The sequence below is a fragment of the Panthera pardus genome, unplaced genomic scaffold, assembly GCF_024362965.1.
Source record: "Panthera pardus isolate Hobbes unplaced genomic scaffold, ASM2436296v1 HiC_scaffold_12, whole genome shotgun sequence".
NCBI classification, from domain to species: Eukaryota; Metazoa; Chordata; class Mammalia; order Carnivora; family Felidae; genus Panthera; species Panthera pardus.
Genome location: NW_026526677.1, coordinates 18,090,455 through 18,117,078, shown reverse-complemented (window position 1 = coordinate 18,117,078; position 26,624 = coordinate 18,090,455). Strand labels below are relative to the sequence as shown.

The following is a 26,624-nucleotide window of genomic DNA, read 5'->3' as shown; positions in this document are numbered from 1 at the left end:
GCATACACCTATGACTTCCTATCAGGTTCGGGTCCAGGACTCAGGGGTCCAATTCCATTCCTACTCTCCACTGTACCTACCTCACTGCCTCTCAACGCCAGCCTCACCCATCGGACCACCCACCTTGCCTAGCAGAGATCACTGAGGGAGCACCCCAAAGAGACGAGGATTCAAGACAATAACCCACCCGCCCTGTCTTCGCTTCTCAGATCTCTTTCAGAGTTGAGATTCTCCAGGGGGCCAGCAGGACATATGAGAGGGGGCCGGTGAATCGCGACATGGGTCGCTGGTCGTTAATTCCTTTGGCAAATACTGAGAATACGCTATGTGCTGGGCAAGGCTGAGGCCAGGATAAGGCAAGCCAGGCACCGAGGGTGCCAGATTCAAGGACACGCTCATTTTCAGGTGCCGTGCCTGCAAGTGCATGATCCTGAGGGTGGGTGCCTCCTTAAAGTTTATGCCTTAGCACGTTGCTGGTCTTTCCTTAGCTCTTCCCTGGTGCCAGACACGGTGACGAGTGCTGGCAATTCAGTGGAGAGCAAAAGTGCCTGCCCGTGTGGAACTTACCATCTGTTAGTGGGAATGAGGTATTAATCAAATAATGCTGCTGGCAAAAGACTGTTCTAAGGGTGACAAGTGCCCTAAGGAAAAGAACATGAAGCTGGAGAGGGTATTAAGCTGGCCCCCTCCAAACTCATCTTGGTCCATTTCATACAGCAATGTCTGGGACGGAATCTAACACGGGCCACATTTTCGAGGGGAACAAATGGGCACACAGGGGAGTTGGATAACCTGCTGTCTCAGTCTGTTCAGGCTGCCATAACACAATGCCATAGACGGGGTGGCCTAAAGCACCAGACATTTATTTCTCGGGTTCGGAGGCTGAGAAGTCCAAAAAATCAAGGTGCAAGCCGATCAGGTTCCTAGGGAGAATTCTCTTCCTGGTTTGCACACTGGTGCCTTCTCGCTGTCGTCACCTGGTGGAGAGAGAGAGAGAGAGAGAGAGAGAGAGAGAGAGAGAGAGAGAGTGCACTCTGGTGTCTCTCCCTCTTCTTATAAGGGTACCAGCCCTATTAGATTCGGGCTCCACCCTTAGGACCTCATTTAACCTTTATCATCTTGCAGGCCCAGTCTCCAAATATAGTCACGTGAAAGGCCACGGCATCAACCCATGAATGGGGGTAGGGGAGCATACAAACTTTCAGTCCCTTACACCTGCCCAGGGTCACATAGCCAGTCAGCGGGGCTTGAACACAGGCAGTGCCCCTTTGGAGACCCAGGCGTCTAACCACCGGACTTCACTACCGCGCGGTGTGTTGTGTGTGAATATTGCCCATCCGAGTGAGAAGTGCTCCTCAGGGCAGAAGTGCTCAGTGAACCTTTACGAATCCATAGGACCTTGCCCCTACCTGGCAGCTGGACTTGTGGGCTGCCTTAACCCATCCCAGGGTGATCCCGGTGATCCTTCTGGAAGAGGCTGGGCAGAGGCCTGAAACATAACGCTTGGATCTGGGGGTTCTCCTGTTTCCCGGTTACTCAGCAGGCCCCAGGCTCCAGTCTAGATTCCATCAGGAATGGACCGGGCGACCTTGGGCAAGTCCCTTGGCATCTTCCCGCCCTAGGTTCCTGCCTCAGCGACCCTCAACCCCTGCCCCCTGACGGGTGGCTGAGGGCCAGCCACCAGGCATGGAGCCCCCCCCCCGCGCCCCCCCCCCCCCGCAGGCGCCGGGTCCCCACCCTAGGCCGCGCAGGTGGGGAAGGGGCGGCGTGGCGTGCAGGGATCTGTGTCGCTCGGTTCGCCGCAGGCCGCGCCGCAGCCGCGCGGAGTCCGCGGCGGCCGCAGGGAAGGCGCGCGGGGGGCCGCCCGCGCCGGTCGCCCACCCGCTTCGCTCGCCCGCCACCTCCGCTCCCGGCCACCCCGGACGCCCGCCCGGCGTCCCCCAGCCCGCCGGGCGCTGCACCCCCTGCCGGGCGGGCCCCCGGCCGCCGCCCCTCCCGGGCGCCCGCTGCCTCCCGCTCCCCGCGCGCCCCCCTCCCGGCCGCCAGCCAACTGCGTGCCCCCGGGGCCGGCAAGAAGCCACATGCCCCCGCAAGGAATGCCGGGCCTGGCGGGCGGGGGGCGGCGCTGGGCAGGGCCGGGCCGGGCAGGGCAGGGAGCTCCCCGCCGGGAAGGTTGGTGAGAGGGAGAGAGCGGCCCGCGCCCTCCCCGGCCCCCCGCGCCGCCCCTGCGCCCGGCCGCGGGACCTCACACTTTCCCCGCCGGACACGCGGGCGGGACGCCGCGCGGGGCCGCGGCGGCGGGCGGGGGTGGGGGGGGGCGGCCTGGGGGCCGGGACGGGGCGGCTCGGCCCGCCCGGGCAGCCCCCGCCCCCTCGGCGCGCCCCCCCGGCCCCGCCGGCTCTGGAGGAGGGGGCAGGCCGTCGTGTTTCCCCGCACCCCTCCCAGCAGCCGCCGGCTTTGGGGCCCCGGTGGGGAGCAGGGGGCTGATTAGCGGAGGAGCAGGGGTGTGGCCAGCGGGGCCCCGGGTAGTGAGTCACACACGCCGCTTGCCCAGTCCCGGGCCGCGAGCGCGGTCCCAGCCTGAGCTGCGCACCGCCCTGGCCCGAAGAGTGTCCCCGGGCTTGGCATGAGGACCCAGGGGTGCCGAGGGAGGGGCTGAAGCCCGGCGCGGTGGTGGAGGAGGGCGGTAAGCGGCGGGCTGGGGCGACTTCCCTGGAGAGAGCGGGTGGGGCTCGGAGTCAGGGCTGGCTCGCCGGCCCACACCGGGACCCCCAGGCCCCGCCTGTACCTGCTCTGAGCTGGCAAAGCGGGCCTGGCTGCATTCCCTGGCAGCCTCTGGGTGAGGGGCTGCACAGCCAGGCGCTGGGGGCCCGTTTCATCCTCCAGCCCCGCTTGGCCCCAGCTGGACTTGAGTCGATCCCTCCCCTGCCCCCCAGTGCAGACTTTTGTGCGAGGCTCCTTCCTGTGGATTCCCCACACCCTCTGCCCCTTGGCCTTGGGGTCCGGGCTGCGCTCTCCAGTCCTGCCCCCTGGCCTGAGCTGCCCCTCGTCCTCTGACCCCATGGGGCTGGTGGCTCCAGTCTTCCCCAGGACCAGCCCGGGATAGAAATGGCATTTCCTCTTGGCCGAGCTACAGCTGTTTTTGTTGTCTGTGTTCTCCAGCGCTTCCTCTGGGGATGGCAGGGAGGGTAACCAGACTCCACGGGACCCCCCGCTTGCCCTCTGTGACACTCACCCTTCTTCCCCTGTCTCTTTGATCTTCTTCCTGTGCTGGTCCCGCCTTCGCGTCCCCAGGACAGAATGACTGAGAACATGAAGGAGTGCCTGGCGCAGACCAAGGCGGCCGTGGGGGATATGGTGACCGTGGTGAAGACAGAGGTCTGCTCCCCACTCCGCGACCAGGAGTATGGCCAGCCCTGGTGAGGCCCTGGTGTGGGGACAGGAGAGGGAGAAGTGGGGAGTCGTCGGGCTGGGTTGGTTGGAGGCCCTGGGGAAGAGTTCCCACTCCTGGCCCACCTTCCTTAACCTGCTCTGGGCAGCTCCTTGGAGCAGAGGGGAGAGCGCAGGCTCTAGAAGGCACGCAAGCAGGGACCCTAGAAGGCCTGGCTGGGTCCAGGTCTCAGATCCTACCTTTTCGCTGTCCCTGCACTGAATGGGCAGCCTGGCTGGGGCTCCTCGGCCCATGCCGCATCCCCGTGGCCTCCTGGCCAGGTCCACGGCTTCTCTGCCCACCAGCCTCCCGCTCTCTGATGGCTTCTTTGCTTTCTCCACTGGCCCCTGGTCTGGCCAGCTCTAGGAGACCAGACCCCTCGTCCATGGAAGTGGAGCCCAAGAAACTGAAGGGGAAGCGTGAGCTCATCATGCCCAAAAGCTTCCAGCAAGTGGACTTCTGGTGTAAGTGGAGCTCGAGGCTGTTCCTGGGTTGCTCCTCCCTCCCCCCCCCCCCCCCCGACTCCCACCCTCCACCCCAGCTCTGCTTAGGGAGTTTGCAGCCGTAACTGACCATAGGCGTTCGCCTGTCATGTATCAGACACGGGTCCCGGATTCAGTTTAGCCTCACCATTAACCACTGAGGTGGCTGTTATGGGTCCCATTTTCCAGGTGAGGACACCAGGGCTTGGTGAGGGTTAAGCACCCTGCCTCGGGTCCCACAGGCCACAGAGGCATGGTTGCAGTTCAAACCCAGACCCATCTGACTCCAAAGCTGTGCTTGAAACTTGATACAAAGGTTGCTAGTGGCTTCCTTCGCACTGGCAGGCGTGTCCTTTGAGCCCCCGGGGAGGGGAATGGGTTATTACCACTGAAGACTCTGGGGCCTGTGGCTGGCTGGGGCGGAGCCAGGGCCGGGACTCCCGAGTCCCCTGCGGTGGGCTTTTCACGGCCCTGTGCCGTCCTCAGGGTGGGCTTCCCGTCAGCCCCTCAGCCTCTGCCATGGAGGTCCTGCCTCCCTGCAGCAACTGAGGCTCTCTTCGCTCTTTCCGTCCCTTCAGTCTGCGAGTCCTGCCAGGAGTACTTTGTGGATGAGTGTCCGAACCACGGTCCCCCAGTGTTTGTGTCCGACACGCCGGTGCCCGTGGGCATCCCAGACAGGGCTGCCCTCACCATCCCACAGGGCATGGAGGTGGTCAAGGAAGCCAGTGGGGAGAATGACGTGCGATGCATAAATGAGGTCATCCCCAAGGGTCACATCTTCGGCCCCTATGAGGGGCAGATCTCCACCCAGGACAAATCGGCTGGCTTCTTCTCGTGGCTGGTGAGTGTCCCCTGGGCTGTGCAGTGGGAGAGGGTGCTAATGAACATGGAAGGAAGCCAGCAGGGGGAGCCATACGCTGGCCCAGCCAGGCCCAAGAGCTTTTTTTCTGCCATCACTCCGGGATGCGTGCATGATGGCTCTTGCTACCCCCCTGGCCCTGGCTGAGTGGTTGTGATCCTTGGTGGCCGAGGGCCATGCTAAGGAGCCCGTCAGGCGGTAGTCCGCAGAATCAGGGGTAGGGCTCTAGGGAGCCCGTGGGACCAGCCAGCCGGAGAGAATTCAGGGTGATTTTCTCATGATGCTTCATGTGTGGGTCTGGTAGACCGTTCTGTGAAATGGACCAAGGGTTTACCTCAAGCCCTCCTCCGGAGTGGGTGACTTGGGTCTGGGGGCTGTGGGAATGCAGAGCACGACATTCAGCTAAAAAAGCAGTGATGCCAGCGGCTGGACCGGGTGCCCGAGGAAACGTGGCCCCTGCCCTCGGGGAGTGGACAGTCCGGTGGGGGAGGGACAGGGATTGAACAGGTACGGGCACATGTGATCATTGCTACTGATGGAGGGAAGACGAGACATTCTAGTTGCAGAGGGAGACGGTGGAGTTCATGGTGCTGATGGATTTGGGGCCTGGAGCCCAAGTTCATTACGCCAGCCAGCTTTGCTATTTCCTATCTGGTGTGACCTTGGATGAATCATTTCACTTCTCTGTGCCTGTCCTGTAACAGAATAATCCTAGTTGACGGTGCGACACGATGGGTCAATACTACAGAGTTCTTAGGACCGCGCCTGCCTTTAGGAAGCATGCGGTGAATATCAGCTATTATTATTGTTGTTGTTGGCCTACTCGAGGGGCTTGGGCGGGATTTCCTCTAGCTTGAGACTTGAAGCATGAGTAGTAGTTAGTGGAAGGGGGGTGGGGGGATGCTGTATTCACACAGGTCGGCTGAGCGAGAGACGCATCTGGCAGGTCCGTGTGGCGACAGCAATGAGCCTGACAGGCAGAGTGGCAGGAAATCAGCAGGAGAGGGAGTCAGGGGCCAGATCACCCTACATTTCATAAGCCAGGGTAAGCGCATGCTCCTTCTGCGGGCCATGGGAACCTCTGAAGATTGTCGGGCAGAGGCGTTACAGAATGGTTAGGTCAGGGTTAGGTCAGGTTGCAGAACGCAGAATCAGGATGGGTAGGGGCCTTGCTGGGGAGGGGGGGGGGTTTCAGGTCAGAAAAGATGCTAGTTTCAACTTAGGTGCTACAGGCAGGCACATTTGAGAGAGACTTAGGAGGGAGAATCTCCAGGATTTATTGATGGATGGGACGTGGAGGTAAGGAGGAGGGTATGTAAAGATCTGAAGTGGAAGGGATTATTAGGGACGCCTCTCGAGCATCCAGCTTGAGCAGAGTTGGAGGAAGGTGGGACCGGTAGACAAGAGCAGGCTATGGAGTAGGAAGATCATTTATCAGTCATGAAATAAACCTTTCTTGTGGGTCTCCTTTGTGATAAGCCCTGAACTGGCCTCAGGGATACAGTGATGGGCCAGATCAGACATCAGTTCTGCCCTCATAGAGCTTATTGTGGGGAAGCCGGAATGAATCAAATAATAAGGTAAATAAATGTAAAATTATGGCTCAGGTGATGAAGAGGCAGTGAGGCTAGGAGAGAAGGGAGCAACCAGAGGAAGTGATGTGGCCAGAGGTCAAGGAAGGCTTCCTGATAGTTGAGCTGTGATTGAAGAAAGAGAATGCCCACCAGATGAACAGGACAGCATGTGCAAAGGCCCTGTGGCGGGCGAGAGTATGGCATGTTTGCGCAACTAGGTCATTGTGCCCGGAGTGGAGCGAACACAGGGGCCTGGAGGGGGAGACAGTCTTGGATGTATAGGGCCCGCTGAGCCAAATTGGGACTTTTGTTCTTTATTTTAAGAACAATGAGAAGTTTATTTATGTTTTGAAAGGGTGACTTTGGCTGCAGGCTGGAGAACAGATTGGGAGCAGGGGGCATGGGTCAAGAATGGATCATTGTCTGAGTAGGGGATGGTGGAGGCTTGGGTTAGGGTGGGGCAGCAACATGAAGAAAGGGTGAACTCGTTTGTGAACTATTTCGGAGATGAGTGGGGTTGACTTGGAAATTGATTGATTGGCCTAAGTAAGGGAGAGGGAATTGGTGAAAACGAGCCCTTCAGTGTCCTGCTCTCAGCAGGTCGGGCAGGTATCTGTCTCTGAGAAATGGAATATAGGCGGGGCCCGGGTGGAGGGCAAGAGGCAGTTTTAGACTCGGTGACTTTGGAGTGACATCAAGGCACCCAGTGGCCATGGCGACTAGGCAGTCAGTGATACGGGTTCGGAGCTTGGAAAGGAGATTCGGAGATGTCACTTCACGAACCACCTGCACACAGGTATCAGCGGGGCTGGGAGTGCGGAGGGCCGCCCCCAAGGAGAATCGATGGACGAGAGGCGGAGAGGGCCTAGAATGAGCTTTGAGGAACTTCGGTGGTTTAGCCGTCCAGAAGGGGAGCACGATCCTGCAAGGGACACTGAGGAAGTGCACCCTGAGAGGCGGGAAGGCCAGAACGGTCAACAGGGTCAAGTGTTTCTGAGAAGCCAGGCAAGAGAAGGACTTGAAATGGTCCACTGGGCTTATTGCCAGGGAAGTCACCAGCCACTCTAGCAAGAACTGGTACTCCAAGACCGAGGTTCCCGACCCGGGGCAGTTTGCTCCCTTCCTCCCTGCCCTCCCCCCGCCCCCCACCCGGGGGACATTTGGCAATGTCTGGACACATTTTGGGCCGTCACAGCTTGGGATGGGGGCTATGCTCCTGGCATCTAGAAGGTAGGGGTCAGGGGTGCTGCTAAACTTTTCGTAATGCAGAAGACAGCCTCCTACAACAAAGAGCGATCTGGTCTCGGGGGTCCAGAGTGCTGTGGTGGAGAAGCCCCGTCAGAGCACCACTCGAAGGGAACCTTGTGAGAAGCCGGGTGACCAGCATAGGCACTTCTTAGAAGCTTGATTAGAGATAAGACAAGTGGAAGAGAGACAGGAGATACGAGGGTTGGCTGCCGGCAGGCACGGGGGGCGGGGGACTTTGTTAAGAGAGAGACGTGAACGTCTTTGAAAATCCTGGTGGGAGGGTCCCACTGAAGAGACGGTTGAATATCGAGCAGAGGTGAGGCGTGATGGACAAGCTCTCCTATCGTCCGAGAACGTTCAGATGGAGACGTTGCATATGGAGGGGCGATGGGTCAACATGTCTTCTGTCACTGGAGGGGTACCCTAGAGGCTTGGAGCAGACGGAGGGAAATGAGTACAGTAGGCCAAATAATGGCCCCCTCAAGATGGCCACATCCTCATCCCCGGATCCTGTATGGATGTCATCTTAGAGGCCAAAAGGGACTTTCAGGCATAATTCAATTAAGGCGCTTGAGGTGGGGAGATTATCTTGGTTTATCGGGGTGGGCCTCGTGGAATTACAAGCATTTTTATGGGAGGGAGGCAGGAGAGTCAGAGTCAGACAAGATTGGAAGATGTTATCCTGCTGGCCTTGAAGATAGAAGAAGGAGCCGGGAGCCAAGGGACTGCAGACAGCTTCTAGAAGCTACAAAAGGCAAGGAAGTAGATTCTTCCCTCAAGCCTCCAGAAGGAACTCAGCCCGCTGCCGACGCCTCGATCTTAGGACTTGTGACCTCTGGAACCGTGACATAATAAACGTGTGGTGTTCGAAAGCCACCGTGTCGTGGCAGTTTGTTAAGCAGCGCTAGGAACTCAGTGCGGTGTCTGGGGGTCGTCTGCTAACACGTGCGGAGCTGTGGAGAGAGCTGGCCTGAGACGGGAGAGCGGCGAAGGTGAGTTCGGGGTGGGGGGGTGAGTCGAGCCGGAGATGCCCGTGAGGTGCTCAGGTGAGCCATCCTGGGGCGCACCGACGCACATGGGTCAGCCGAGGACAGAGGCCTGGGTGTAGGGGACACCAAGCGTGGAAACGGACGCAGCTGAGGCCCCGGGAAGGGACAGGCGGTGGGGACAGGGCTGCAGGGAAGCGTGAGGCCTGAGAGCCGCTGTGTTCGGGCAGCACGGGGGTCTTCGTGTCCTGGGCACAGGCAGTTTCACGGCAGAAGCCACGCTGCTGGGGCCCAAGGCGTGAGCGGGAAGTGAGGAGAGGGAGCCAGCAAGGGGGGCTGGCTTGTTTTCAGAAGTCTGGCCGCCTGTGAGCAACGATTGTATGCCAGCTGTGTGCCACATTCGTCCTCACGGCAGGTTGCTGCCCTTCCGGCGCAGAGGAGGGAACCCGGGACCCAAGAGGTCATTAAGTAGGCAACCCCAGCTCCCACAGCCCACGCGTGGTACGCGGCGGGTTCCTTCAAAGGTAGCGCCTTTCTGCAATGCCAGGCTTTAAGTAACTCCTCCGTGGGGACACGTGGCTGAGAAGGGAGCACTCAGGGAGCCCTGGGGGCATCAGAAACACATGAGGTTTGCCGCCTGTTCTCATGGAGCCTGGGGTCCGGCTACAAGAAGCAGGGACTGAGGTGGATGGGAGGGGAGGAGGCCTATGTCCAGCCGAGTAATACCGAGGCAGAGCATTGTTGGTGATGGTGCTACCACGGAAAGCTATAGGGCCAGGGAGAAGGGGAGCTGGTTTTGACTGGGCGGATCGGAGAGGGGTCTTGAAGGATGGGTAGAAGTTCAGCAGAGGAGAAAATCTAGGGCCATGCCCAGGGAAGGGCTGTCAGGGCCCCCACCTCCCACCATGAGAAGCTGCACTTTGGGACAGCCCGGCTGGGCAAGCTTAGAGTCTCTGAAGGAGGCAGCTTCCCCGGGTTTGTGGCCTGGCCTGGGTCTAGGGTGTGGAGAAAAGGGGGAAGAGGAGGCAGCCCTGGAGTTTGCAGCCTCGTCTTAGACCAGCTCTAGCAGTCAGGAGTGGGCGTGGCCTGCAGCTCAGGGACCAGGGGCCAGCAGTGTTGCTCCCTTGGATGTTCCTAAGGCCTGGGAGCCGCGAGCTGTGGCGTATGGATGGGTGCGGGGAGGGAGTGGTTGGAGGCCGCGGGGCCATGCGGAGGCTTTGTGATCCGGTGAGGTGAGAGGTGTCGAAGGCTTGGAGAGAACAGATGTGCAAAATGGCTCAAGAAAGCAGGACCTGTGTGTGTGTGTGTGTGTGTGTGTGTGTGTGCGCGTGCGTCCTCAGTCGGGGCCTCAGTCAGGGAAAAGCCGGAGTGAGGAACAACTGCCAGCTCAGTTGATGGGTTGGTTGAACGGAGGGAGGGCGGAAAAGTGGGGTGAACCACAGCACTGATTTTGGACCAGGATCTGGAAGCCCCCACATCCTAAATAAACCGCATGCATTTGTCAAATCCTGTCTCAAAGCCGTACTTGCTGTCCTTTCTTGACCTCCTGCCCGCCTTCAGAAGCTCTGGCCCTCGTCCAACACAACGCATTTCCGTCCACGACTCCTCAGTGTGTGCAGTGTATTCTGGTAGAAGTAACGATGGGGCTCGTGATGAGCGTGGCTGTTTGCGTTTCTTGAGCACCTATGATGTTTCTGGGCCTGTGCTCAGCACTTTACAACAGACCTCATTTGATGCTAACGTTACCCCTTGTGAAATGGGTATTCTACCCATTGTACCAACTGAGAAAACTGAGGCCTGGCGAGGAGAAGTTCTCCTGCACAAAACTAAACAGCTGGTGAGCAGCTGAGCTGGGCTTCCAACCCAGTAGTCTGGGCTCCGGAACCCACCCTCTTGTTCTTCCGCCCGGCCCTTCTCCGCCTTCCTTATCTCACCTGTTCCTACCTGCTGGCCTTGGTTGACTTTCTTCTTCTCATCCTTTCTGCCCAGCACTGGTTCCCTCTCCTTCTCCCCTCAACACAGAGGAAAGCTGGTCCCACCGTGCCCCGTGTGGGGACAGGGCCTGCATTCAGATGGACCCAACGTTCATTTCCACTTTGCATCTCTCCACGGCCCGGCCTCTTCTTGCAGGAGTCTTGCCATCACTTCTGGCCGTTTGGGAAAGAACTGCCCTCGTCCTCTGCTTTCTCATCTCACTGGAGATGATAAACTCCATAAATCATTGCCAAGGTTTCCAAGCTGCCCTCAGACACCGAAGGCCGGAGACGATGCTGCACGCGTGAGGTGTTTGGGAGTGCCGTGCAGCCGTGTGGTTTGGTAAAAGGCCGAAGAAAGAGGAAGCCAGCACAGCGTTTTTATTTACATTTTTCACTTACAGCCAGTCTTGTTCCAGAAGGGATTTAAGGTAGCCTAGCAGGATACATAAAATATACCATTATAGCATGTTAAAACTGGGAGAGACAGAAGAAAGAAAAACAAGGGTGGAGACCCTCGGCGGAGCCAGGAAGGAGGCTAAAAATGCATACCACAATGACCCGTATATGCACTTTTAGCTATATGGGGTCTGAATCTGGCAGCCGCTGGGAAAAGGCAAGCCTGGTCTGCTACCAGGTCATTCTTTCCATGTCGTGAACAGTCCCCCAGATAGTTCCTGGGGAGGTCCCCCTTCTGGGTACTGATACCGGACGGAAGGTTTCCCGGCGGTCCTTAAAGAGAGGACACTGGTGACATTGCTCACCTGCTGTCATGCAGCCTTCCCACCTGCCAGACCCCTACGGTACTGGCTGGGTGGGGGGGAGCAGAGGTGAAATGGTATTTCAAGTGTTTTCCGCTTCAAGTGCCATCATAAAATGGAGATTTATTTTGAAACTTGAAATTGGATGTGCAAAAGCTCGTGACACAGCCTCCAAAACAGAATCCGAAAAGCCCTGAGTGATTGGGACAGATGGAAGCGTTAGCAGACGGTTGCAGTGCCTCGAGATGTCAGCGGGAGCAGGCAGGTGTTACCAAGTTTGGGGGAGCTCAGAGAAGGAAAGAATAATGGGCTTGTCCAGGAAGACAAGAAGGGACATTTGAGACAGGTTGCCTTGCGCGCACGTGTGTGTATGAGCAGATGCTTTTCATGCTTGTTTGTTAATTTCTATTAACTCTTTATTTTGAAATGTTCAAGCTCTGTAGAAAAGCTGTAAGAGGGGCGCCTGGGTGGCTCAGTCGGTTGAGCGTCCGACTTCGGCTCAGGTCATGATCTCACGGTCTGTGGGTTCGAGCCCCGCGTTGGGCTCTGTGCTGACAGCTCGGAGCCTGGAGCCTGTTTCAGATTCTGTGTGTCTCCCTCTTTCTCTGACCCTCCCCTGTTCATGCTCTCTCTCTGTCTCAAAAATAAATAAATGTTAAAAAAATAAAAATTTTAAAAAAAGCTGTAAGAATAGTATAATAAACACCCACACACCCAGCATCTAATTCATCCATTGCTAACATTTTATAACAATTGCTTGAATCTCTCTCTCTGTATACCTACAGGCACACGCACACACATACACACACATTCTGTGTTGTTTTGTTTTGTTTTTCTGACCTGTTTGAGATACGGCTATAGACCTCAGGCTTTTGGGCCATGCATTCCCCATCTCTGCCACTCAACTCTGCCACTGCAGGGCGAGAGCTGCCGTAGACGGTGCATAAATGAATGTGTCTGTGCACCAATAAAACTTTATTGATAAACACTGAATGTGCATGTTGTACAATTTCCCTGAAATTGGAATTTCATATAAATTTCGTATAAATGAAATGACATGAAAGAACTTTTTTTCAATCATTAAAAAATGCGAAAACCATGCTTAGCTCACAACTGTCTAGAAATGGGGCCGGGGGGGGCGCCTGGGTGGCTCACTCGGTTAAGCACCTGATTCTTGATCCCAACTCAGATCTTGATCTCAGCTCAGGTCTCGGTCTTGGGGTCGTGAGTTCAAGCGCAGCATGGAGCCTACTTAAACAAAACAAAACAAAACAAAACAAAACAAAACAAAACAAAACAAAACCAACAGGTAGGGGGCTGCATTTGAACTACAATCAGCGGTTTGCCAACAGACCCCTGCCCTACATAACCACAATATAATTGTTATATTCAGGAAATTTAACCATGGATACGATACAACACTCTGTCGACTGCAATCCTTATTCAGATTTCCCCACTTGCCCTGGAGAAATGGCCTTTACAGTTTGTCCCCCATCTAGGACCCACTCATGCATTTAATTGTCATGTCTCATTAGTCTCCTTTATTCTGTAACAGTTCCCCTGCGTTGTTTTTTTCTTTCAGGATATTGACACTTTTGAGAAGTTCTGGACAGTTGTTAGCAGAATGTTGCACAGTTTAGATTTGTCTGATTGTTTCCTCATGATAGGTTCAGATTATAGATTTTTGGCATGAAGGATGTTGTGTCTTTCTCCCTGTAGATAGCAGGAAGCTTGTGAGGTCAGTTTGTCTTATCTTTTACCCAGTGGTTTTAGCAACTGTTGATGATTCTTGCCTTTATCAATTATTATTATTTTTTTATTTTTTTCATCTTTATTTATTTTGAGAGAGAGACAGAGTGTGAGCAGGGGAGGAGCTGAGGGGAGGGAGACACAGAATCCGAAGCAGGCTCTAGGCCCCGAGCCGTCAGCACAGAGCCCGATGCGGGGCTCGAACTCACGGACCGTGAGATCGTGACCTGAGCCGAAGTCGGATGCTTAACCGACTGAGCCACCCAGGCGCCCCGCCTTTATCAATTATTCTCCATGGTTTAAAATGATTTGCATCCTACATTCTTTATTTACTATGTGACACCCTTCTGCAAAAAGAAAAAAAAAAAAAGTATTCAACTCTCTCCTCCTCCCCATCGCTTGTTTTAGTTATTTTTAGTATTGGGATGGACTCATGAATCCTTTTTTTTTTTTCCTTCAGTGTGTTCCAGTCCATTCCTGTCATTCATTTTGATGTTTCAATTGCCCTAGATTTGGCCAGCGGGAGCCCGTGCAGACGGGCTCCTTTTTCCTATTTTAGTATTTCCCTTACTTTCCAGTGCAAAAAGATGTTCTGGCCATCTCTCCTAAGAGCCCTGATTTGTTTTAGTGGAAATCGTGTTCAGAAATCAAGATCCCTGGGCACTAAGCGTGTGTGGTTGCTACTGGGGTCTCCTTGCTTCTAGGCCTGAGCTAGGATTAGAGGAATGAGTTGCAGGGAGTCAGGGACTGAGGCAACAAGGAATCGCCAGCCGCGGGCACAACGTGTACCGAGGTCCAGGGGCACGGGTCATGTGGAGGGGGAAAGGTAACAGGTTAGAGCCGAAGTACAGAGCGTGCTTAGAAGGAAAAGTGGAAGATGATGCCAGAGAGAAGTTGCTTTGCTCATGTTCTGAGATGCTATGCATCTTAAAACACTACCCATTCAATATCAGCTTTTCCAGGAATAAAAGTGTGCACCTCAGTCTTAAGATTCCTCTTACTATCAGAAGCATTAAATGGGCTTGCCTTGTATAACTTTTATAGATGCTGGGCGTTTGGTTATCGAACCACAAAGCAAACCAAAGATTCCCGCCCCCCCCCCCCAATATGTGATCTGCCGGTGAACCCACTTTGGCTGAAACTGTCTGTAATTCTCAAGATCTATTATTTTGGAATACAAGTAGAGCATGGAACACTGCTCTGAATAATGCACTGAAGGGCCGCCCGTGTTACTCCAAGTGGCAAGATCTCATTTCTTCTTATGGATGAGTAATATCCCATCGTATATCCACACCACATCGTGTTGAGCCCCTTATCTGTCGATGGCCGCTTGGGCTCCTTCCACGTCTTGGCTCTCGTAAATCATGCTGCAACTATCTCTTCACATCAGGCGTTTTCATTGCCTTCTGATAAATGCCCAGGAGTGGGATTGCTGGACCACGGGGTCTCTTTTTAAGTTTTTGGCGACCCTCCATGCTGTTTTTCCATGTTGGCTGCACCTGTGTCCATTCCCAAAGCAATGCACGGGTTCCCTTTTCTCGACTTCCTGGCCAGTCCTTGTCACCTCTCGTCTTTTTGAGCACAGTCCTTCCAACAGGCATGAGGGGATATCACATTGTGGTTTTGATTTGCATGTCCCCGATGGCTGGTGAAGCCGAGTACCTTTTCCTGTACCTGTCGGTCAGGTGACATTTAAGGTTCGTGGGGTCCCAATGTGACGTTAATTTCACTCTGATGTTGTTTAAAAAGGTTTAAGCAGAGAGCTAGGGGAAACATTTCTTACAGCTTTGAAACAGCTGTAAATCCAACACAGACTTGCAAATATCAAATGAACAGACCTATGCAAACACGCGTAACTCAAATGAGTGAAATCATTGTTATATGTGCGACGATGTTGTTTATTGAACCGAAATCGCTGTTTCCAGGGTGACCGTGGTAATGACTACAAACACCCAGGTTCTTTGGCATTTGGTATGTCTGTGCTTTCGTGTGCTTTCGTGCGTTTCGTGTGTCAGTGCAGTGGCCTTGATGTTTCTTACTCTTTTCTTTACCAGAATGCATCCTGTGCTCATCAAGTGGGTGCCTGTTCTTTTCTCACTAGCTCATGGCTAATAGTAATGATCGATGTTACCTGCTCGCCTGTTACAGTGTAGCAGGCTACCTCCACATTCCGTGGCAGAGAACTGCGGTTGCACCCTTTTTGTGTCAGGCGCCAGACCGTAAATATTTTAGGCTTTGTGGACCTCACGGTGTTGGCCACAGCCACTCGGTTCTGTCATTGTAGCCGGAGAACAGTCAGAGGTGGGGCGTATGCTAGCAGAACTTGTCACGGACACCAAAATTTGAATTCCGGACAACTTTCGCGTGATGAAATCTTCTTCTGATTTATTTTCAACCACTGAGAAACGGACCATTCTTAGCTGGTGGGCCATCCAAAACAGGACTTAGCCTGCAGGGCCAAAGTCTGCCGACCTGTGGCGTAGAACAGCCATCATTTATCCTTGCTCAGGTATCTGCTGGCTGAACTATGGGGTCTCATTTATTCTGGCGTGTCTGCCGGTGGACCACGGGCGGGCTGATTTAGTTGGGTGCGGCTGGTCCTCTCTGCCGCAAGCCACTGGGCCAGATCGTCTCCTCAAGGGGAGCCTGGTCTGCTCCATGCGTGTTCGTTCTGGGCCCAGACTGAAGGAGCAGGTGCTCTCTGGAGAAGCTCTCCTCCTGGTGAAGGCAGGGGTGGTCCCAGAGGCAAGCCCCACCCCCCACCCCCACCCCCCCCTTTCGCAAGCACATTCCCGGTCTTTGCTTGGTGTGCGGTAACATCCCACCGGCCAGATAAGTCACACAGCTGAAGCCAGGGTCAAGGAGCGAAGAAGGACAGGCCACCTGTAAGAGAGAGCCTAGTGCGGAATCACATGGCCAAGGCCGATCGAGAAGGGCGGAACCGGGGCCAAGAATTCAGTCTACCACAGGTGCCCACCCGGTTACATGCACAGCAGTCTTTGGGATGGAAATCTCATGGCGATTCCCATATGTTGATTTTTTGAATGAAAACATTGAATTAAACATTCTTAGAACTTTTAGATCCTGAGAGCGTATCCAAAGACCCTTGTTTGAGAGGGACTAATTTCTAGTAAACCCCCTGATTTTAATAATAGGGAACATAGGGTTTTTTGGTGTTTGAAAATTCCTTTAGGAGCGGTCTTGTCGGAGCCTGATTCAGCACCCTTAAGCCCCAGTGGGTCCTCAGCAAAAGTTGTGAGGGAGGGTTGGGTGGATAGCAATACCTCTGACAGGTGCTGTTCTTCAGGCACTAAAGGATTTGTGTGACCTCATTCTGTGCCCTCACAACCTTGCTGTCAGATAAGTACGCTTCAGCCCCCTTTCTACACATTGGGAAACTGGGGCTTCAAGGGCTAAATTCCTGGTCCAAGGCCATACAGCTAATCATGGGGCCAGGACTTCAAAACTGGATCTTCTTCTTTTTTTTTTTTTTTTTTTTTTTTACATTTTATTTATTTTTGAGAGAGAGAGAGACGGAGAGAGACAGAGCACTAGTGTGGGAGGGGCAGAGAGAGAGGGAGACACAGGATCGGAAGCAGGCTCCAGGCTCCGAGCCGTCGGCACAGAGCCCGGCGCGGGGCCCGAACCCACAAACCACGAGATCATGACCTGAGCCAGAGTAGGACGTTCAACCCACTGGGCCACCCAGGCGCCCCCAGGGAGTACTTTTCAAGCAGATGGTATAAGGTGGTTTTCTTTATCTTGTCTGATGGCTGCCCGTGAGCATTTGGCGGACTTCTTACAACCGCGTCATTGAGATACCAGCACAGACCATGCAGCTCGCCCACCCAAAGTGTGTAATTTAATGGTCTTTAGTAATTAACCACTGATTGCCTCCACTACCGCCAACAGTTGTGCAACACTCTCATCGCCTCGTAGAAGAAACTCTATCTTTAATGGTTACCCCATCTCCTCCTCTCCCCCCACCCCTTCCAGCCCTCACTAGTTTACTCTGTCTCTATGGATGTCCCTCTGTCTCTACAGATGTCCCTATTGTGGACCTTCGTATGAACGTGGTCTTTTGTGACTGGCTTCTTGCGCATAGCGTCATGTTTTCAGGGTACCTCCGGGTTGGGGCAGATTATCACTGCATAGCATGATCCTTCCTTTCACTGGCCTTTTCCCCCCCATTGCGTGGATAGGCCACATTTTGTTCATCCGCTCACCTGTCGATGGACAGTTGGGTCGTTTCCATCGTTGGGCTATTATGAATGATGCTACCCTAAACATGTGTGCACAAGTCTCTGTGTAGACCTACGTTTTCATGTCCCTTGGGTAATACGTAGGAATGGGACTGCTGGGTCACACGGTAACCCTATGTTTCACCATTTGAGGATCTGCCGGACCACTTTCCAGAGCAGCGGGACCATTTTACATTCCCACCGGCAGGGTGCGAGGGCTGATTTCTCCACATCCTTGCCCACACTTGCTGTTCGCTGACTTTTTGACTCCAGCCATCCTCATGGGGGTGAAGTGCTCTCTCATGGCAGAGCTTTGGTTTGTTCTCTGCTTTTTTTCTTCCTACCTCTCGTTCATGTCTCTGGTTATTGGGGGGCGAGCCGCCCATGACGGCCGTGCTGGTTGTGCTGTGGACGACCCTGTGGGTGCTTTTCACATCAGCTTCCCTCTGCCACGTTCACCTGGAAGATCCTTGACATCTGTAGCGTATTTAAAGTTTGTTTCTATTGAATCTCTCCGGAGCAGACCCATTCCAATGTGCATTTTTGCTGCCTTCAGGTTGAGCAGATTCTGGGGGGGGGGGGGGGGGGGAGGGGCTCTCTCCCACTCTTGCCCCAGAGCCCCTCAAGTTAAGGCATAGCTAACAGGATTCAGGCCAGCTTCCCGAGGCTGTCAGTCCTTGCCCGAGGGCTCAACCCACTGGTTTTGCCCATAGCCAGGTATATTACCAAGAAGAGTGAGGCCAAGTGTGTTCAGGGGGTAGTTGGTCCTGAGGCTGGTAACAGGGCCGGGGGGGACTTTTACAGGCCGAGCAGAAGGACTTGGGTGGGGATGAGCTTTCTGGGTTGGTTACGGGGGGCTCCGGACTCAGACATTTTTCCTTGAGGGTCGTTCATCTTGGGGCTGGAGGCTCGTTGCCTCCGAGCGCTGGTTTTCTTGTGCATAAAATGGGGATGCACGGTCGGAACATGACCTTATGAGTTGTGAGCCTTGATGCCTGTTGCGTGCAGGTGCACAGCAGGCGAAGGGCCGTTCACAGCTGTCTTTATTATCTCCAGTAGCGCCTCGGGGTTCTTGGGGGCGGTGAGTGGAACGGTAGTATGTAAAACCTGGATGTGGAATTCGAGATTGTATGTAAACATGCCCCATTTACCACATCTCGGGGGCCTTTTCTGAAATTTGATAAAAGAGAGTTTTAGAACAAGAAAAGGAAGCACGAATTCTATCAGTTAAAAGGGGATGGGGGCAGGTTAGATCCTGGTTCCTGACCAGCCAGACTTAGGGAGTTGTACTCATATGTATACCAATATTCACGGAATGCTGTGCACATTTTAAGGAATCTCCCCTTCCCCTTGCCAAAGTCCATCCGTAGGCACCAGGTTTGGAAGCCGGGGCCTGAATAATCTCAGAGGCCTCCTTGCAGCCGAAGTATTCAGGTCAAGTTCGGGTTCAGTCTGGCCTCTTTTTCACTCTGCCATTTCAGTTTGCTAGACTGGGAAGTAGCTGGAGAAGAGAGCCGACGCTGTCTGCCTCCTGGGGTTCGGGGAGGAGCATCTGAGATGGGCAGAGTGCCTTGTCAACTGCGAATCGCTTCATAAATCATTTTTGTAACCACTTTGCTCTAAGGAGGTGCGGGGCTGAAAATCAGAATGTTTTATGGATTCCATGGGTTCCTGGAAAGTTGCAAGCAAATCAGGTTTTTGAAAATCTAATCTGGGCAGCAGCCGGTGATGGCACCACTCAGAGGAGCCCAGCAGTGAACCCTTGACTGCGGCCGACCTTCTGCCACCAAGCAGAATGCTCCCCTCTAGTAAAATGCAGATCTTCACTGGGCAAATCTGCTCAAACCAGCAGCAACACTGGAAATTCAGAGGGAGCCCCCAGGACATTCCTGGCGGATTCTGATGAGGTCATTAGAGGGCATGAGGTCCATCTCGGTGCGTAAGAGGCGGGCTGTTGTTTGTTTGAATGAACTCCGGCTTCCCCACACATTTCCTTTGTGGCCACAGGCAAATTGCCTGTGAAACGGAACCTCGGTTCCCCAGTCTCCAAAATAGGGGTGATGATCGTAGTCGCTACTTCACAGAGTTGTGAGAACCCATGAAAAGGTGGGGCAAGGGTCCTTTGCACAGTGAAATTGCTTTCTGAATGACAGCCCCTGGCGTGGCGTTGCTGATGTCTTTGTTAATCGTTACCATAGTCAGAAATAGCACTCTGATCCAAATAGACCATGCTTGCCCCAGGGGGCCCAAACTCTGGTTTTGTATTATTTTCTGAGGATCTGTCCACATAGAATCATACAGGCTGAGTTTTAGATGTAATTTTATCTATCTATCTATCTATCTATCTATCTATTTTATTTATTTTTGAGAGAGAGAGAGAGAGAGAGAGAGAGAGAGAGAGAGAGCATGAGCGGGGGAAGGGCAGAGAGAGAGGGAGACACAGAATCCGAAGCAGGCTCCAGGCTCTGAGCTGTCAGCACAGAGACCGACGCGGGGCTCGAACTCACGGTCCATGAGATCATGACCTGAGCTGAAGTTGGACGCTTAACCAAGGCACCCCTAGGCAGAATTTTAGAAGCTGTTTAGGCCAGACTTCCACTCTGGGGAAAGTCCTCTCTTTAGTCTTCCTAGTGGTGGGTCATCCATCTTCTTAAATACTTCTGGTAACAAGAGGTTCACCACCTCACGAGGGCGCTCGTTCTGTTGCACGACTGTCCTGCCTGCATATTCCTTGTGCCCCGTTCAGGCTTGTGCCCCTCTAAGTTGTCCTGGCCCTGCTCCCTCCAAGTGGTGGTCTTTCCCACGTTTGATGATCGCTCTTTCTCTGGCTTCTTCTTTTCCAGGCTAAGGAACCCTCTCACCATGCTGGTCACCCTTCTCTGGTCAGGTCTAGGCTACCAAGGTCCTTCTCATATCACAGTGTTCAGAGCCCGGGTGGTTCCAGGAAGTGCTGGGTTCAGAAGGGCCAAGGAGTTGACCTTGTGGGATAAGGCGAGGGAGGACATGGGGGGACCAGCCTCCTCGGGGGTTGGTCCTGAGCATCTGGCCCTGGCTGGCCATTCCTGGACCATCCCAGTGTCGGCCTGCTCTCTGCTGAGGGTGGCCCGGGCTGCTCAGTGACATGTGACACGGTCCACAAATGCTGTGCGATCCTGCCCGCTCCTGCTCCTTCCGCCTGGGACACCCTCACCTTCCTCTTCTCCAAGACCTCAGCTTAGATTCACCATTTCCCAAGAAGGTCCTCAACTGACTCCCAGATCCCGACTCCAGCTCTGAGTTCTCTTTCCACAGATTTCCCCGCCACAGTGCCAACCACCAGGCATCACAGTGGCCTCCTTTCTGTATCTCCCTGGACTGTGAGTTTTGTGAGAGCAAAGACATTGTCTCCCGGGATCACCATTTTATCCCCCAGAACCTGACACTGTAGTAGCTACTCTCTCAGTGATATTTGTTAAATGAATGAATGAATGCTCGGTTGGAGAAAACCCTGACTGGTGGCAGAGAGAATGCCAGAAACATCCCTCAGCAAACCTCCAGATCTGAAGCCAGCCTGAGGGGGCCTCCGGCAGTCTCCTCATCCCTCAAAGCTCCCTCCGGGGGCCTCTCTGCCCAATTGAAGGCAGATCACAACAACTCCACGTTAACCCGGAGACCTCTGCCGGCCGAGAAGTAAGGGTAACTAAACAGTTGGGCTCTTCATTCGGAGACCAGAGACTGTGATGACAGTCACGACCGAAATGCTAATAGCGACCCTTTACTGAGTTCCTCCCACATCAGTCATTACAGCAGTGCTGCAGGGTTGGGTTGTACCCCATTTTACAGATGTGGAAACTGAGGCAAAGCCCGTAGAGTTGCCTGCCCAAGACCACTCACTTGTAAATGATGAAGCTGAGATTCTAGCTGATCCCTCTGGCTCCAGGGCTCTCACAGCCCACTGGTGCCCCTGTTACTGGCTGCAAGGGCCTTGAGATGCTTTTCTTTTTCCCCCAGGAAGGAGAGGAGAGTCAGAAAATGATAACGTAGGGGGATGAGTACTATGATCACGGGCAGGGTTCTAAGAGATGCCAGGGGGAGGTCCCTGAGGACCGGGGCACCATCTGGGGAGACTCTGGGGGGCGGGGCAGGGAGGGGGAAGCCTGATCTGCGCCTTTTCTCTTTTCGTCTATCTGAGGATTTGAAACCACAAAGACAGTCCAGTCTCATAGAGAAATAAAGTAAAAGCCTCATCCTGCTTTCCTCTTTCGCTTCCTCTAGAGGTAACCAGAGCTGAGAGCTTGAAATGTATTTCCCAGACTTTCCGTGCACACGCAAACACACGCGCGTGGTGTGCGCTAGGTAACGTGGGGGCAGTTGTGGTAAGGTGGGGGGAGGGGGGACGTGTGCCGATCTCCATGGTGCAAATGCTCCCACCGTGGCCGCTTTCGAGGTACCAACATGAAGTCGCTGAACCAGGAGGTGGAAAGAGACGCAGTAGATGTCCATTTCCCTCAAGAACCCAAGTTATGGTGAAACATAAAAATGATTAGGAAGTGGGGTGCCTGGGTGGCTCAGTCGGTTGAACGTCCGACTTCGGCTCAGGTCATGATCTCGCGGTCCGTGAGTTCGAGCCCCACGTCGGGCTCTGTGCTGACAGCTCAGAGCCTGGAGCCCGTTTCGGATTCTGTGTCTCCCTCTTTCTCTCTGACCCTCCCCCGTTCATGCTCTGTCTCTCTCTGTCTCAAAAATAAATAAACGTTAAAAAAAAAATAAAAAAAAAATGATTAGGAAGTGATAAGCCTTGAATATTTATTACCTTCAAAATAATATTTATTGAATTGTACATTTCTATCGCTTAATTTCTAATAATGGCTGTGGTTCACGACTGGTTCGTGAAATTCTGGAAAGTATAACTGTCAGCTCCCGTCAGTCGGTACAAGCAAGTTCCGACACAGCACTCATTTCCTTTTTACTAAAATACTGACATTATATACTTTTTTTTTCTTTAATTCACTTTTTACTTAAAAGGCCCTTCATCCAGGGGCGCCTGGGTGGCGTAGTCAGTTAAGCGTCTGACTTCGGCCCATGTCATGATCTCACAGTTCGTGGGTTTGAGCCCCACACTGGACTCTGTGCTGACAGCTCAGAGCCTGGACCCTGCTTCGGATTCTGTGTCTCCCTCTCTCTCTGCCCCCACCCCTGCTCGTGCTCTATCTCTCTCTCTCTCAAAAATAAATAAACATAAAATTTTTTTTTTTTTTAAAAAGGCTTTTCATCCAATCATTCATTCATTCAACGAATATTCTGCTACGTGCCATGTGCTATGTTAGCATTGGGGCCAGGCCACCATTAGGAACGAGATAGCCATGGGCTTTGTCTTCATTAGCTTGTGGTCTAGCGAGGGACAGAGTTCATAGCCATGCTGACAAATAAACACCGTCGATAACAAAACCGCACCCTGCAATCAGGTCTTGAAAAGGAAGTGACAGGTGAGGTCATAGAATTAGTGCTGTGAGGGACAGGCCTGTGGAGGGTCAGGAAGTGGCAGGGGAGAACCTACCTTAGGTTCAGGTCAGGAAAAGCTTCTTCTGAGGTGACAGAAACTGAGACCCAAAGGATAAGAAGGGGCCAATCGTGCAAAAATCAGTGGGAAAAAGGTACGAAAGAGTATGTTCCTTGGGTGCCATATCTGTAAACTTCACAAACATGCCAAACGGCTCGGTGCGTTGTTTCTAGAAAACTCCTTGTGTAGTGAAAATGGCAAGGCTCCCTACGCGCTTCGGGACGGCGGTTAACCTTGGAGGGTGCGTGAGTTGGAGGCAGAGACGGTCTTCGGCTACATCGGGTGCTTTCTTGAAGTGAACCAAGTGGGGACAGATGCGGCTGGGGGGGTCACTTATGTTGTCTCCAGCCGACGGGCACGCGGTTTTCAGCTGCGTTCCTCATTATAATTTCTGAATGCTTGAACAATTTCATGGGTAGTAATTTTTTAAGAGTAGGCGGTGAACCCTACCAGTGTCAAGGCTCACTGTGGCCGTAGCTCGTGAAGGGAAGAGGGAGGCCCGTGCTGGGGAGGTAGGCGGGGACCAGGTTATACGGGTCTCGAAGACCGTGGCCACGAGTGCACATCTTAACGTAAGGGTTAACCTGTGATACCCGCTGAGTGACGTGATGGGATTTACATCCACAGGGATCGCAGTGGCTGCTCTGAGAAGTGGTGGCGAGTCGAGTCAAGGACGGCTTCGGGGAGGTTAGTTAGGATCTCCTGGAGCTGTCTGGAAGAGAGCTTATGTCTCCCACCAGCACGGCCATGGGACGCCATGGAGTCGGAGGGGCGGTCTTGACATCTGCTGCCAGGATTTGCTGAGGGACTGGATGGGGGGGCATTGAGAGAGCAAGAGGTGAAAGGTGACTTTCTTTGTCCTTTTTTTTTTTTTTTAAACACCCTTTTCAAGGTGTAATTCACACACCATGCAGGGTACCATTCACTGCTTTTTGGTGGGTATCGCTTTCTTTTTGAAACCCGCGTGGATGGTGGTTTCAAACACAGCAAAACCTCGGATGGCAAGTAACTTGTTCTGCGAGTGTTCCTCAAGATCGGCAAATGTTCCTAATTTCGTTTTAACTTGATAAACAGATGATGTCTGGCGATACGAGTCCTATGTGACACGGAACGTCCCATGATCACAACTGAGCCGGTGTTCCTGAAATTCGCTTTGATGTACGAGTGCTTTGGCTTACGAGCATGTTGCTGGAACGAATTATGCTTGTGAACCAGGATTTAGTTGCTGTAGATGAGGAAAATAGGGGAGGAACGGGTTTGGGGGTGGGGCCTGGGGGGAGGGTACCTTGGGGGAGGTAAATTTGAGGTGCCTAGGAGATAGGAGACATCCAAGGAAGGGAAGTCACATGGGAAGTCCGGTATTCACACCTGGGTCTTGAGATAAAAATTGTGTGTAGTGATCAAATGAGAGTCTAGAGATAGATGTGAGTATCCAGAGTGAGAGTGTAGGTGAAGAAGGTGTGTGCGGAAGGGGCCGGGGGACTTCTAGTCAGATGCGCCGAGAATTCACACTTTGACCAGCCCGACCCTTTTTTCCCCAAACGCTACAATGAGAGTCTAAGAAAAACAAAAAAAAAGATGAACCCCTCCCCAAGACTAAAGCTCCAAAACGAATGAAGCAATGTTAAAAAGACCGCCTCTGAATAACAAATGAATTCACACTAAAATAAAAATTATGGAGTATTCTGAAAATGAATTTAAAATAACCGTTCAGGGACGCCTGGGTGGCTCAGTCGGTGGAGCGTCCAACTTCAGCTCAGGTCATGATCTCACGGTTCGTGAGTTTGAACCCCACATCGGGCTCTGTACTGACAGCTCAGAGCCCGGATCCAGTGTCAGATTCTGTGTCTCCCTCGCTCTCTGCCCCCTCTCCCACTCACGCTCTCTCTCTCTCAATCTCTCAAAAATAAATAAACATTAAAAAAGATTAAAAAAGAAAGAAAGAAAGAATAACCATTTAGGATTTGTATCAGGAATAGGCTTGACTCTGAGTAACTGAGATTCAAAATAACAGCAGCTCAAGCAAAATAGGAGTTACATTTTTCTACTCTGAATACATTGAATACATTTTAGGGCCGATGCGGTGGCTCTGCCTCAGTAAGTCCCCAGGGAACCAAGCTTGATCCCAGCTCACCACTATCTCAGTGTTTGGATTATCCTCATAGTCTGGTGAGTTGGTAGCTAGAACTCCAGCCATTACGTCTGCATTCCAGGCAGTAGGATGGTGGAAAGGCACGTATCAGCTGTTTTTTGAAGAAGTTTTCAAGAAGCTGACACATGACACTTCCAACTACATCCTATTGGCCAGAACTTAATTAATGGAGAAGCCAAGAAACGTATTCTGTCATTACACGTAGCCAAGTGCCCAGTTAGAATCCAGGGGTTCTGTTACTGCGGACGAAGGAGGCAACAGATAATGAGGGATAACGAGCAGTCTCAGCCTTCGGATCCTTGAGGAAATGAAGGATAACACCCACTAAAAAGAACAAAACAGTGGATTTTTGTTTGTGTGTTTGAATTTCAAACCTCTGCTCTTCGAAAGATATCATTAAGAGGATGAATAAACAAGCCTTCGATTAGGAGAAAACATTTGTAGGTCATATGTCTGATGATGGACTTGATCCAAAGTATATTTTCAAAAAACCCTCAAAACTCAATAATAAGGAAAAAACAACCAATTTCAAAAATGGGCAAAGATTCAAATAGACCCTTCACCGGAGAAGATATGCAGCTGACAAGTAAGTGCACAAAAAGATGTTCAACCTCATTAGTCATCAGAGAAATAAAATTAAAACCACAAGGAGATACTGCTTCATCCCTATTAGAATGGCTGAGATGAAAAAGACTGTTCATGCCAGGTATTGGCAAGCATTGGACCAGCTGGTGGGTCCATAGGCTGGTGTATGGAAATATAAAATGTTGCAGCCACTTTGGAAAACAGGTCCGCAATTTCTTAAAAGTTAAACGTATACTTTCCACGTGACCCAGCCATTCCACTGCTAGGTATTTGCCCACAAGAAATGTGCGTGTCTACAGAGAGATTTGTAACTGGATTCCCATAGCAGACTTATTTGTAATAGCTGAAAACTAGACACAACCCAAATGTCCATCAGTAAGTAGATACAAAGGCAAATTGTGGCACATCCAAACAATGAAATACTACTTACCAGCACAAAGGCATGAACTCGGATGCGCGCATCAATATGGACAAATCTCAGAATTGTGCTGAGCGAAAGAAGCTAGACATGGCTTCTATTTGATTTCATTTGTGTAAAATCCTAGAGAACACAGAGTAATTTTTAGCGACAAGAAGGAGCTTGCTGGTTGCCAGTGGACTGGGGATGGGAGGTATGGAAGGGGGCAGGAGGGGAGGTTCTGGAGCACAGAGACACTTAGGGGTGATGGATATGTTTGTTTTCTTGATTGTGGCAGTGGGTGTATACATTTGTCAAAATGTATCAAATGGGTACATTATATGTCAATTATACTTCAATAAAACTGTTAGGAAAGGAGAAAAGGAATGTGATATTATGAAACAGAGGTGGAATGAACAAAAGGTGGCTATGAAGATGCTGGGAATGAAAAATACTCATTGCATTAAAAGTTCTCATTTAGAAAGGAAGACAAAAAAAGAAAGGAAGAAGCTTAATAGGTGGATAAATTCTCAACTAGACACAGTCAAAGAGAGAATTAGTGAATTGGAAGAGAGTTCTGAGGAATAGTCCCAGAGCACTGCCAAAAAGAGAGAGAGAGAAAAACGGAGAAAGGTAGTTAAAAGACAT

At 52.6% G+C, this 26,624-nt stretch overlaps 1 protein-coding gene and 1 long non-coding RNA gene across 8 annotated transcripts in view; one reads left to right on the top strand and one right to left on the bottom strand.

Annotated features, from left to right (window-relative positions):
* The window catches only part of PRDM11 (PR/SET domain 11), a 90,010-nt gene that overhangs the window by 32,320 nt on the left and 31,066 nt on the right, over positions 1 to 26,624 (top strand). For 2 of the 7 annotated variants that reach the window (XM_053899804.1, XM_053899805.1), the window contains exons 2-4: positions 3,295 to 3,419; positions 3,791 to 3,894; positions 4,491 to 4,753. In XM_053899804.1, the coding sequence (XP_053755779.1) occupies positions 3,301 to 3,419; positions 3,791 to 3,894; positions 4,491 to 4,753 (486 nt within the window). In that variant the 5' untranslated portion in view covers positions 3,295 to 3,300. Of the gene's footprint in view, positions 1 to 2,491; positions 2,687 to 3,294; positions 3,420 to 3,786; positions 3,895 to 4,490; positions 4,754 to 26,624 lie in introns of those variants that run through there. The other 5 variants (XM_053899803.1, XM_053899807.1, XM_019470193.2 and 2 more) reach the window with 5 other exon arrangements.
* Positions 843 to 1,640, bottom strand: LOC109279233 (uncharacterized). Its single transcript, XR_008421151.1, has 2 exons — positions 1,410 to 1,640; positions 843 to 977 (listed from the first exon to the last, which is right to left on the bottom strand). It is a non-coding gene; the product is annotated as an uncharacterized LOC109279233 (long non-coding RNA).